Source organism: Neurospora tetraspora (genome assembly GCF_033439725.1).
Source record: "Neurospora tetraspora strain CBS 560.94 chromosome Unknown B0H65scaffold_6, whole genome shotgun sequence".
NCBI lineage: Eukaryota > Fungi > Ascomycota > Sordariomycetes > Sordariales > Sordariaceae > Neurospora > Neurospora tetraspora.
Window position 1 is genome coordinate 208640 of NW_026944388.1, and position 13821 is coordinate 222460.

The window sequence follows — 13821 nt, forward strand, 5'->3', positions numbered from 1 at the left end:
AACAGGGTTTGATACCCAAGCCAGCGAAGGTACCTCCAAGGTTGTCAACAAAGACCTCGAAGCGGGCAGGCGGGGTACGTACTAGCGATGCCTTCCCTGCTCGCCGACCTTGCCCAACTTCCATAGGGGACTGGACCAAAAGTTTGAAGCTCTCATGCTCATTACTACTGCCCTTCTCACCGCGATTAATGAAGCAGTTCGAGGGGACGACCATGAAGCATTTCGTGAACATACTGGCGCTAGGGAAGGCACGTAGCCGCTCTGCTTGATGCGCGCGGATCAGATCAATGCAAGTCCACATGCGGTCTTTTCAATCAGCATATGGCAAAATGGAAGCTTCAAATTGGAGCGGCAGATCGCGTTCCTCTCCGCTCTTACTCTGCTACACCATCATCGTCACCAACAATCACGCTCGAATGAAACCGCGCGGACGTGTATGGAGACGTATACTCTATCATCTCAACTACCACGACTTCTTTATTATCGTCGCGTAGAAGCAACAAGCCCATCAACTCGGAACATCATTTTTTATGTTGCCGGCCAGATAGGCCGTGAAGAAGACAGAAAGCAAACCGCCGGCAAAATAACGAGGAACCCAGCGCGGGGGTTCTGTTCGCAGAGGGGGTGAGGACAAGCGGAGGAGCGGAGTCACGGCGATGACCCCGGTCAATGGATGATGCCCAATGGGCCGCGGCTAGCCCCAGCAGCAGATCGCTTCGAGACCTGCCCGTATGGTCTGACCAGAGGAGAGGCCAAGAACATTGCTGCAGTTTCAAATGGAGGCAGACCGCAAACAAAACGAACAAGAGACAGGGCTCTGCCTCGAGACAAAGACAACTTTGATTGCCCGGCGTTGGACCTGAGGCAACGAGGAGTCTGAGACATCAGACAGCTCTGGAATCAATCTTTGGACGGCACAACATGGACCAGAGTTGCCAGTGTCGCCCACACCAACTTCGTGCTGGCCATGATTCAAAGTTTAGGGCCTCAACGCTGACATGCTGGATGTGCTTTCACTATTGCTTCTTCATCTTTCTGCTTCTTCCCTGGTGCCGCGTGGACACTCGGCCCTGTCAACCCAACCGCCAGCCCAGCCCTGCGGACGGCAAGTTTGGGGAATTCAATGTCCGCAGGAGGCATGAGAGCTGCTCATCATACCCATACTGCCATACACTAGGAAGGGATGACCCAGGAGAAAAAGGATGGGCGACAATGATCAGCGCCGAAGCGTGACACCCTCTTCTCACTCGTGCCGCCATTCTGCTCACACACACTCGCTGTCCACACTCATCACGATCCAATCGCCTCGAGCGGCGAGCTTTCCATTCCCCATTTCCAACAGTACGGCACCACCTAGCCGTCGGTTTGGGGGTGCCAGACCCTTTTTTCTCAACCTCCCGCTTTGCCCTGATTTGCTTGATTTGATTTTCATGCCAGTGCTAACCTTGCCTAGACAGTACTTTTTGTCAAGAAACCTGAAGCCGCACGGATGGACAACGATGTCCTGCTGCCGATGGCTTGAGCCCGCAAAGCTCGGGGGCCGTAGTGAGAGTTTCAAGTCGTTCATGCGGCAAATAGAAAGCTGACGGTTTACGAGAGCACCCGCAAGCACCTAACTCTCGTGTAAAAGGGTTTCGCAAACCTCCGCGAAATTATCTGGAACGGACTCGTTATGAGGGCATGCCAATGAGCTAGCGCGTGGCCCTATGATTTCCGGTGGTTAGCGTAGCGCCTTCAAAAAGGCAGCGAAGCGGGACCGAGCTTTGAGATCGAGACGAGTTATCCCCACCGGATCCGGTTCCCCGTCCGCTGTATGGAGACGGCGCCGGGCGCCGTAACTTGATCGATAGCGGAGACTGCGAACCTCCCAAACGACTGCGCACCACCGCATGTGATGATGCCGCTCCGGAAGGACATCTGCTCTTGCCTTTGCCGACAGAGAAAGTGGGACACATTCACGGGTGATAGCAAGAGAGACTATTGCATTGTCATACGTGCCGGACACCCGGGCGACGATTAGGTATTGAACCTCTGAGGTTATAGGAGAGAAGTCAGGTGAAAAAAATCGGAAGACTGATACATTAAAACTTCGACAAAAGTATCACATTACGCTCGCGTTTTCTTGCAATCGTCGAAGATAACGTGTCTTAGGAAAGGAAGTTCCAAAGTTTAAGTATACTACGGGCTGTCAGTTGAATTGTTCTTAGTGCACCCAAAGAACATAAGTTAAAACGGCAACTAAAGCCAGCCGCAAAACTAATAGTAACCAACCACAAAGCACACTTTTTCAATTGCGGGCAGAAACTGAACCGAAACGACCCGACCGACCGCGCCGTTGAACGTGGAGGTTGTACCATTAAAGGTCATATCTCCGCGATCTTGGGAAATAGGCGACCCGGGCTGTTGGGACCGCACTAAACTTTGTGTCTTTGCGTGATGGATGGATTGCGGATTGGATCATATGTCTGGGATAAAGGGCGCCGCCTTTTTGCACATGGAACTTGCCGAATGTCACGCGCGCGCGTGTGTGTGTGTAACGCGAGATGGGAGATATCTCGTATTGTCTACGCCCTCTCGTGGCTACCTCTAGGTAATCACCTAAGGAAGTGACTCAAGCATGAGCAAAGATTGATTAGAGATACCAGAGATTACGGGCATTGAAGCCGGGATTTCATACCGCGATGTTACCATACTTCTCGGACAGCAACCAGTGCAACCGAAGTTAATGCATGTACTGGTCCCCAGAACCAGAACAAGACACAGCACACTCTTAAACCGTACCAGGTATGCGGATTACCATATCCCATCCCTCATCCCTTATCACCAGTTTGCGTTTTCAATTCGCTTCCCACTGCTCGTTAGCGTGCCGTATTGGATTGTACAACTACATACGTCAGAGCCATTCGGCGTCTGTCTGTCTCATAGCGGGGAGCGGCAGCCGAACGAGCGGCTGGAAGGTCGCATGGAAGGGTCCAGGGTTCAGGCGGGAGGGAAGAAATAGCTTCGGTTGCACAGCTTCTTCCCCTTTTCCCAGCATTGTTACACGAAAATGGGTTGCCACGTGTAATACGTACCCTTGGTCTTTTGAGTCAAGGTTAGTGATATTTTGCAACTTGCCTTGTTGGTGATACTCGCTGGTGTGGCCGCCGCCGACTGCATGTCAATGAATATCATGGCCCCGAACACCCGGGCGGCAGTTACGGCCACGGGCACAAAAACCTCCAGGAGCAGACAATTTGTTTCAAAGCATTCCAGGGCAGCATCAAATGCCAAAGTGGCATTCTTCTTTTTTGCGTCCATTTCCCACTGCAAATTCCGTCTATTTCCGTTGGGAACTTTGTTATCCCGCCGGCAGTTCAATTTCTTCTTTGCCAGAATGCCAGAAGGCCCCGAGCTCTCGGCCCGCCTAGACGCACCCAGATATTCGGATAGTCCGTCCGAGTCCGCATTTATGCCAATTTTGTGTGTGTCGCTTCCATTCCTCAATTTTGAGACACACAACATTCTTTGAATTCTAAACATAGCCAGGATCATGAACTGTTGTTCAAGTTTCCCTCCATCGATGATTTAGTTGGTGATACAATTTTTCATCGAGCGCGCCTCGGATTGACGTTGTTGAAGTTTGAACTTGTCGTCGTTGATCGATAGTCAGGTCGGGTACCTCCGCAGGGGCCACTTTTTTTGCTTCGATTTTTGACAAGCCCCCAATCCCGTCCAGCAATTGGAACACGTCCTTTTCCTTGGTGGTTGGTAATTCGTTGGTAATTCACTCGGAAAGACAGGCATCTTGCGAACATCGCTTGTCATGTTGCATTAGTTGTCTATCATTTTTGCCGTCACGAGGCTCACTTTTGGCATCCACAATCGATGGACGTGTGTATGTAAGTATGTACCAGGCAAGAATGATTGGAAATTCGATTCACCGACAGACAGCTCACTTTCCATCTTTTCTTTCCCTTGTTGCTCTTGATATCGCGAGGCTGTTGATTGGCAGCGTCACCCGATTTGTGTATCCGGTTCCCCTTACCGAACTGACGGTACTAACAAGAAGCTGGGGGTGGCAGGCCGCTACCAGAGAAAAGGGTCTTTTAAGCTTTGTGCCCTTTGTTTCCCCTTTGTTTTAGTGTGTTCTCTTTGGCACTAAACTAGCACGAACGTATGGCCACTCACTGTTCCTGACTAGCGCGACACCAATTTCTCGGGGCCGCCCGCGCTGGATCGGCTCGCTAAAAGGTATGTAGTGGTAACTTACAAGGCGTATCAGATGCGTACCTGCCACCATGAGGTACATACCTGTGTATCCCCAATTGCCGGCGGCAAGCTGAAAGTTTGTATTGTCTCGAAATACGTATCAAAAGCCACCTTTTGTGCCCAAACTCCAAAAAGCCAATCCGGAGTGGCGGTCATAAGTCGGCATTGCAGATGCCGGAAAGCCTTCTTCCTTCCAATCGCCGATGATGACCATGGATGAACTGCCTGGGCCTTTTCCAATCCTTCCGAGTTCGATGTGTTTTACCCTGTCATATGAAAGAACTTGGATCATGTACTTTTCAGTCGCGTGTGGGCATGTTGGAGGCACGCGCCAAAATGGTGACAAGATGCCCGCTAGTGAGTGGCTGCACTGGTGCCCGTCGATACTTCAATACCTACCCCAGAATATTCCTTCCTCCGTGCCAGAAAATGGGCTAGCGACAAAGCCAAACTGATGCTTTTGGCTGCCGCCTTGTCACCGGGGCTGTCTGCAACAGAAACCCGGCTGTCGGGATTGGCAACTGCAGCCCATCCCAGCCCACCGTTCCGTCGAGTCAGCCATCAGGTGAGATTGATGCTGTCCAGTCCTGGGTGAATGTGTGGCTGCCGTGCTGCCGTCATGGCTTTGTTTGCGATGCCACAGCCCCCAAGTTTTGTCTCGAAACAGCAATCCTTGGCGGCATTGAACATCCAATGTCTTGGATCAGTGCTCCGGAGAGTGGATAAGCTCTTCTTTATCGGTGCGCCAAGTCTCCGAGCAAGAGATGTGCTTGTCGCGACAAAAGAATGCATATCGCGGTCTACACGGTAACCGATTTGAGGGAGTGCTTCATAGTCAAAGCAATGCGACGATAGAAAGAAGCTGGCTGGACAGATGTTGAAACGTGGAAGCGAAAGCGAAGCGGTGTGGGCAGTTGAAGCAGGTACAACCCAACTGGTGAAGGACTTCAATGCTCAGCTGATGTCGCCGAGCGTTGAAGATTCGTCCCCTTTTGAAAGGAGGAGACACTTCAGCCCTCCAGTCAGCAGTGCATATTGAAAACATGACCGAATTCCAATGGTCATTTCTCTCCGTGTGTTCTGAAAGCATCGGCCCGGAATGTCCAGTTTGTTTTTCCGGTAGTCTTAAACAGGAAATCCGTCAACCAGTACCTTTTCGCTATGTCTACCGCTTTTACTCAGTCGTAAGAGATTTACTGTACCTGGCAGTTTTGGTGAGAAAGAAGCATATGCACGGCGGGATTAGCTGCATATGAGGAATCAGTCCAATGGGATTCCCTCATCTTCCTAGCTAGCGCCTTTAGTAAATCTCTTACGGATGAGTATTAGCGGTATTGGGTAATATACGGCCTCGAACCATTCCGTCTTGTCTTCTCCCGACAGTCGAGATAATGTTTATCAAGGACCTGTTGTCGCAACATCAGCATTGATCATGGACTTGGCCGAAAGAACCCAGGTTTGATGGAAGTAAATGTGAGTAGAGGAGCTGAGAGTAAATCATATCAAAGCTAACTCCCTTGCCCTGGATGGTGGTGGTGGAGGATGATTTCTCTTGTGGGTGTTAAGTGTGGAGGGGGCACGGGAGCATAACCAACTGAAGTTAATCGTAGCGTGATGCCGAAGAGACGAGGGTAACGCTGTGATGACAGCGGTGGGGAAGAAGAGAGGTGATGGGGTTACGATCCAATCAATCAGCCTGCACTAGCGCAGACAAAGCGGCCTTGCCCCCTTTGGTTAATTTGAGCCGGGGATTGGTGACCGTCGACCGTCGCATTGCTTGATAGGCCTTCCTTCTTCGGGGATGGCTTACTGCCTTGTGCATCTCCCATGCTTCTGTTGGGTTGCTGCTAACCAAACTGCAAGAGGCTCTGTTGATAGCTTCAACTGAACCTACCGTAGCACGTAACTACAACCGTATCCGCCTCATCCTGTTGGGGGCCGTTCAACGCTCGCGCCGTTAGCACTAGGCTTTAGCCGTATTTGTAAGACCTACGGTTAGATATTTCCCTTCCGAAACACAGAGACTAGAACGCTGAAGCTACGTGAAACCGCGCTGACGGCGACGTGGTTCAGTACAACCTCAGAGCAAAGCTGCAGCTGCGTGAATGCACGTGACGGCAGCATTGTTGAAACCTCCTTTCTGGATGCAGCTGACTCGCACGTCCCGTTCCGTCAAAACTTCCACCGGAAGGGTCTGACGAAGGGACTTGGATGCAGATGGTATTCGCGACCCTCCCTTCCATTTCTCCCCTCCCCATCATGGCGGCGCGTACGGGGAGACACGGCTGAAGGGACAATCATGAAGCGACGGCAAGTTGGCCTGATAGGGAGCGCCCGTTGCTAATCTGGACTCCACCGTGATCTCGGCTTGGGAACCCTACCGCCAAAACCAATAGATGACCGTATTCGTATGAAAGTGGTGCAGCATGCCAGTGGGCAGTTGCATTGTCATCCAGATTGTGTGGCCCCTGGAAACTATTTTGTCAGTGAAAGCCCTGTCACTGCCTGTATCCCGGAGACAATCTCGAACCCCGGTCGCTGTTATTGTGACAGAGTCTTTCTGTTCGTGCAGGTTGCCATCGACGCCATCCATCGAATGCCATTGTTGGCTGGCAAGGATGGCAAGTCGGCTCCCGGCTCTGGCTTCTGCTGTGCGTTGGTTGGCTCAAAGCGAAGAGATTTTTTTTCTCTTTCGGGCAAGTGGGCAAAAAGTTGGCGGCCACATTTCCGCGGTGAAGGCACCCAGTCCTATTCGACGGAGGCAACACAGCAGATGGCCTCGAGTGGCCTCGAGTGGTCGAGTGGCCTGGCGGGATTGCAAGGGATTGACGACGGCCAGCGAGGGCCAGCGAACGATGGTCGGTTACATAGCAGGGGTTCGCGCAAATCTGGAGACGGGACCCATGGGGCGGCCAAGGGGGCCGGGAGGTCGTTGTCGGTCGCTCGCTGGTGATCACGGTGTGCAGCGTTCGCGGTGCCGCGCCGGTGCAGCTCGGTGCAGTGCGGTACAGTGACAGCCTGACAGATTGTTAGCTCGTTGCGGTCTGCCTTCTCCAATCCCCGCCAAACGCCGTCAAACGCCGTCGACCTCGTCGTCGTTGAGGGGTATCGGCGACGAAGGCGGAGAGGTGAAGTCGGTAGCGTAGCAATGATGCTACCTTGGGATGCCACGCTGGGAAATCTTTTGCTTGACGCTACCTTCCTTCCATTTTGATCTGGCATGATCTGGTAAAGATGTCCTCTGGTAAATGGCATGTAACAATGTAACTAGATTACCTGGTATCTTACAGTTACGAAAATTCGAGGGTCGAACGGTCATATGCACTCCACTGTGTGCTCGACTAGCCTAGCTTTGTGTAAGTTACGACGCTGAGGTACAAACTGTGTGGTACAACACCCACCGTGGATCCGTCAGGTCATTAGTCTCTGGGCTTGCAGCTTGGGTTACTTGGGCTACTTGGGAATTAGTTGGCCTTGCATTTGTGCTAGGACCAGGCACCTAATTTCAACCTCAGACGATGAATGAGTTGCGGTTTTCTCGCCGACAGCATCATCGTCCACGTCTGTTCCTTATCTCTGCCGGCCATCACTGGTAGGTGGTCCCCTTCACCGCTGGCGTGACTCGGGGGTTACCTTGCGGTTCGATTTCCCCATGGAATTAATCATCGCAGGAGGTTGAGTGAAAGCTTCTTTCTCGTCACGAAAACATCATTGCCGATTTTGCCATGAGCGACCAGGCGGGGGATCGCCCGTAGGTTGCTCTTTGTTGGGACAAAGGGTCAGATTCCCATTCACACTACAACCTACTGACTATGTACCTCTTTTGGGCCCGTTCGCACTAGTTAACGCCAAAGTGCCAGCCCTGATCCATTCCACGTGAACATGTCCTTGAGCCGCAACTTTCAGCTAACTTCGTTTTAAGTTCCGTGACCGAGCGCTTCAGTTGGCCAGCTTCAAAGTTAAATTGACCTATCTCCGACAGAGAATGAAGCTGGAAGGCCTCTAGAACGGCGGGAGAAGCCCTCGCATATCTACTTGTGATCTGACCAAGTCTAGACTTGGATTTTGAGATCTCAGATCAGCTCACATCATCGCTCCTTTGCTAGCTAAGTTGCAAGTGTGCGCTCAGCCGTGTCACCACCCTCACAAGTCAGAGCGAAAGTGATAGATTTTGGGCCGTGGTCAGGATGCATTTGGATGTGATCTGCTAATCAAGGGTTCCCCCATCGACCACGTACACGTTAGCTAACGAGATCCACGAGGCCATGATAGCGGTACCATACCGATGCCGAGCCCTCTAGCTACGTGGGCGAGATATGCCGTGGCCCATCATCTACAATGAAAGCCCCTCTCACCATGACCTATTCAAGCCAATTCATTCTCCCACATTCCGCCTGTCGCTCCGAGTCTCATGGATCGCCTCTTGTTTCGTCTTTCCCCACCCCCACACGCTAACCAGTCAAGCCAGAGCCATCGTCGGGAGCTCCACAAGACGTTCCTCTCGCTGGACTCAGGCTTCCGTTTCTTGAACAACCTGGACCCCAACCTGGACCCTCTCTCTTGGGTTTTGATTACGCACCAAAACAACTTCGCTCTGCCTTCTCCTTCCTGAAGCATGTACTACTGCCCGCACAGTATCACTTCAGCCTGATTCACCCTATATCGTGACTGTTTGTGTCGGTTCCCCTATCCTATCTGTCTCGATGCTGACTGGTCGGTTGCAGGCTAGCGGTGTGATCTTGTGGTCGATAAAAGTTTGTAATTGCAACCTGAGATCGCAATGTACCTACATACGACGACAACAAAAGCAAATAATTGGAATGTTACGCCTACCGGAGTTAACGGTGAGGCCCAAAGGTGTGAAGCCATTCCTGGCTGATGGCAGGGCTTAGTTCCTGGCTCCTGATCGTCCCCTAGGGCCCCTAACTCTGCGCAGTTAACGCAGTAGCATTAGGAATCTGTAGGGTCTTCTTGTCCCCAGAGCCGCGCCGTGCCAGCAGAGTGGTTGCACTAAAGATAGCGTAGCATAGCGTTGAGCTTGAGGCTGTCGACCAAAGACTTGTCGCTCCTTGCCCAAAAAAATGCCGACACTGCCTGCTGTTCTCTTTCCATCCAGGCGTGCCAGGCACAAGGGCCTTGCTTGTTTCATCCTCTCCGCTGACTTGTTTACACTTCACACTTGTTGGCCTGTCCCCACCGGTTTGGAGATTACCCAAATGGCGAGCCTGTAACGCCGGTACGTACCGTACGCTGTAATTTTCTGACACAGATGCTCAGTAACTTGTGTCGACTGCATGATCGCTCCGCAACACTAGACCTTGTTGGACGACGCATGCATGGCATGCCCAGAGATCAAGGACGGCGCTTGCACCACAATCGGTCAAGGCTGTCCGGGCCACTGGCGCAAGCACCGCGAGACGATATCCCGTTTAGGCATTTGCGAACCAATACTACGGTGCCTGCTTGCCGCATCTGTCGACAGAAAAAAGATAATCACAGAAAAGGTGTGTCCATCAACGCGGGTCCAGTACGGCCTTTCTCAACCACTCGAAACAATAATGCTGTTAGTCACGGAGATTAAATTTGACAAAGTGGACTACAACTCCCTTTCTCACCTCGCAATACCGCAACGGAAACATAAGGTACCGGACGGGGGTGGCCCTGATTGTGTGGATGTGTTCGTTTTACAGAAGAGTTGAACCGAGAGCTAGCTCAACGGATAGGCTCTCTTTAGCCTGTCTCCTCTTTGAAGCTCCATACGCTAAGCTGCCGAGCCCGCAAGTGCGGTTTTGGGAAAGAGGCTGAGGGGAGAACAGAGGGGAGGGGGCTACGGGGAGCCAAGGAGGTCGTCGCTAGCAAAGACGGGGGTCACAAATGATAAAAAGCAGGGACTTCCCCTGTTTATCCTGTTCGGTTGACTCTTTTGCTCCATGGACCAACTCCGCTGAAACTCCGTTCACTGCGGATGCCGAGACACACGATGGGTTCCTGGAGCCTCTCCTCACCTTGAAGATGGTCAGCCGCTGACGGGTGATGGTAGCGATAGGCCGAGTTCTTCGGTCAGTGCCCGCCCAACACTGACAAAAGAACTCCACTGAGGGTCGTTACGGCAGCACTTCCTAGTCTCCGCCAAGATTGCGTGCTTGGACACGTTGGATGTGTTCATTCCAGCTCTTTCATTACTCTATGGATATGGTTGGGGGTCATTTGGGCCGCGTCCTGGTTCTCGCATCGCCGGGCCGATGACCACCGATATCATCATGGCCGCCGAGCTTCGTGTTGTGAAAATCGGACCGTAGGGATGGGACGGAATCGCGTCCGACCACGAACGACTAGCGACCCATCAAGAGTGGGAAAAAGGGGTCCTCGCTCCTCTTTCTCAACCTTCAGGGCCTCTTGTCTTGCATTGTACATCACTGGCGGCTTTCTGTCTCACGCTCTGCCCTTGGGCAGCAAGACGCGGTCACGGTCAAACACGATCCTGTGTGGGCTTTTCGAGGCTGATCGCACGCAGGGTATAGGGAGGGGGCTGGTCTAGGCTGGACTGCTACTTGCTGCTACAACAATAGCCGCTGCCTGCTGCTACAGTACTGGAGACTGCATGGTACTCTTTATGTCACTCAGTGGAATGGGATATCGGCGATGATACCTCATGGATAACATCTTTTCCGCCCCCGGGCCGGGGAGAGGGACCGGGGGCCACCTTAGACCCGCGATGGGCGAAATTTCTAGGTAGTCCACACAGAGTACCTGTACCGCTGGATGCCGCGCCTCGTTGTAAGCAGATCCTCTTGGTATGTAACCAACCCCCTCTGTGTCCTTTGGGTGTGTACTATCGAAACGCATGGACACAGGCTATCATGTACAACACAGCAACACAATATCACCTTAGCAAGTGCTCTCCAACCTCTCATCGCGGGTCGTCTCGTCGCTAGTACTCCACTCTCGCGTGGTCTCGTGGTCCTCGTGATGATAGCAATCATAGCCGTCATCCGATGGCTAACTCATCGACTGCGGTGGGTAATTACTAGGTAACCGATACCGGCGCTAGGCCGATGACGGGAAAGAGGAAACGGAGCGAAAGCCTGTGATTCCGGTTGTCAACACCAACCGCAATCATCATTGATAGCAAAAGCCGCTTCCAATTCCCGTCGGAGAGGACCTGAATGGAAACATGCTTGGCAGTTCTGTTTCAGTTAGTTCATAACCGGATGATGGAGTGGGGAGGCTGAACTTCACAGTTGCGAGATGGCTACTGCAGCTCTGCGGAAGAAGGACACTGAAACAAAGAGTATACAGCAAGGAACTAGCAGATGGCAGCAACGTTACGACAGTTGAATCGTTGCTGCTTGTTCCTCCTCCTTTATATACCGCACGCATCCGCCCAGTTTCGTCATTACAGGTGAGGTTGTGTCGATGAATAGAGTCGGGCACCAGCTACAACCTCATAGTTCGAACTGTCCTGTCGCAAGTGCCGACAGTATCAGAATACGAAATCGTGAACCTGGTGAATGGTATGTATTATTGGGCTGAGCTAAGGCGATCCCCATCGGACACATATACACACACATACGTGTCAAAACAGTGGCTGGAAAGCGAGCGGTCAGCAGACTGGATAGGTCAGACTACAGACCGCTGAACACCAACGAGCCAGCTCAGCTAACCTTCTCCGACTTGGTTATTGACGTGGAATTACCCAGAAAGGAACAACCGAACGGTGACCTCAAGTGAAATACCGAAATACTGCAGAACAAAAAGGGCGGCAGGTAGGCTCGTTTCAGGACGGTGAGTCTTCGGAGGGCGCCAGCGATGCGATATCCATTTTTCCCATTTACCCTTCGAGCGAGGTCGGGCAATTGGTGATCAGTCGGATGAGAATCGCAACTCTTGCGTATTGTTGAAGGTCCGCACCCACCGGTGAGCCCGCTGTCGGTCAGAGAACGGCCCGACCTCGGGCATACGAATCGGAATCAACTATATTGATCGGTGCTTGGCTTGGATCATCAGCCCGCCTCTGAGTAACAAGCGGACGCTTTTGGATACGCAGTACAATCATCTCCATTCTTATTTGCCGTACGTACTGTAGACTCAATTGCCGGCGTTGAGGTGGTCAGTGAAAAGTGAACGAGTCAGAGCACCGGGACTGAGGATCCTTGTTATACTCATGCCGGTCTCGAGGCTGGCTGGGCCTTTGGGGACGGAACTGTCTCCGACTACCAGGAAGCCTCCTATGATGTGCCTATGATGTGGACTGACTGGTTATGGACGAGATCGGCTTGTTGGTAGAGCTCCAGCGAGCCTGTATAGAGATATCTTAAAGAGTGTCTTGGGCTGCTCGACATATCCACATGCAACTTCTCACGAATAACTTGGTGCAAAGATGTTGTCGATATGGCAGACTCATGTGACGTGAGCTCACCTCGAAAGACAGATCAACCGATTGCTATTAGCTATCTCCCTCTTTCGCATTAAGTTGTTATAATGTGTCGCTCCGCCACTTTGTTCGCTAGGTCTCAAGAGAGGAACGATGGTGTAGCAAAGTGGCTCCGGTCTTCTACTCACTGCAGGACTAATATCAACAAATTCAGTTGGCATAACATGATGGGACAATAGACTCTGTAGTTCTGACCGTCATAAACATCTTCATCATCTCTAGATAAGGGAAGCGGTTACCTTTAACTAGTACTGTCACCTGACACCGTAAAGCAGGTAATGAACTTGAAGGCCATAGGCGTCAGTGCGGGCGGGAGACACGAACACCATTAGTACACCTTAATTATGATACTGTACTGGACTTATGCTCAATCGACACTGCATGGCCGCTTGCGATTGTGGTAGACCGAGTCTGTCTGTTGAATACCGCCGTCTTTCTGAGTGTCCTCAGTTCTGTCACTTGTAGCGCTACGTACTTACCTCTACTTAGTACAGTACTCGCTGCTTACCTAACAACCGCCGCTCTTCAACTGCCACTGCCGCTCTCGGCTCTTGTTGCACTGCACTGCAGTTTCGTCCGTCTTTATCGATTGATCGATTCTTGTCCAAGTTCATTCCTTCCTGTCATCAATCCGTGCCTTCCTCCGTTAAGTTCCCGGCACACTCTGAACCCCATCCCGCAAGCATCGTCACTTCCGGATTTGGAGTACTTAAGTTAGATCAATGGTAGTAGCAGGCCCGGGGCAAAAGTACCTAGTCCTCGCAGTATCTGTTAGTGAGCTCAAACTTTTACACAGAAAAATCGATCGCTCTACTACCCTCTCTAACAAAATCGGTGAAATGGTACATTAGGCGCTGTGAGGCGGGCGGGATCAAAACATGAACCCGCTCCGTCCTCCGACAAGTTGAACGTACGCACTGCAGGTCACAGCGATTGTCTGGACTTCCGCTCAGTTGGGGAACCTGACTGACGAAGCTGAAGGAAGAACATGAACCGTGACGCTCACTGCGGCACTTACTCAAAACAAGAAACTGAAATTGGCTCGAAAACTGTAGTGCACTGCACTGCACCTCAGGGAGTGATGATCTTCCTGGATCGAGTGAGCGCCTCGCAGTAAATGGACCGTGTCGACGATT

General features: G+C 51.9%; 2 protein-coding genes across 2 annotated transcripts; both read left to right on the forward strand.

Moving 5' to 3' along the window:
- Positions 1-6902: 6902 nt before the first annotated feature.
- Positions 6903-7425, forward strand: B0H65DRAFT_471142 (uncharacterized protein). The gene has a single exon (XM_062827080.1). It carries the CDS (start codon positions 7025-7027, stop codon positions 7202-7204), a length of 180 nt encoding a protein of 59 aa, XP_062678999.1. The 5' UTR covers positions 6903-7024; the 3' UTR covers positions 7205-7425.
- Positions 7426-9544: 2119 nt separating this feature from the next.
- On the forward strand, positions 9545-10901 carry B0H65DRAFT_247638 (uncharacterized protein). The gene is made up of 2 exons (XM_062822423.1): positions 9545-9755; positions 10298-10901. Exons 1-2 carry the CDS (start codon positions 9588-9590, stop codon positions 10787-10789), a joined length of 660 nt encoding a protein of 219 aa, XP_062679000.1. The 5' UTR covers positions 9545-9587; the 3' UTR covers positions 10790-10901.
- Positions 10902-13821: the final 2920 nt, after the last annotated feature.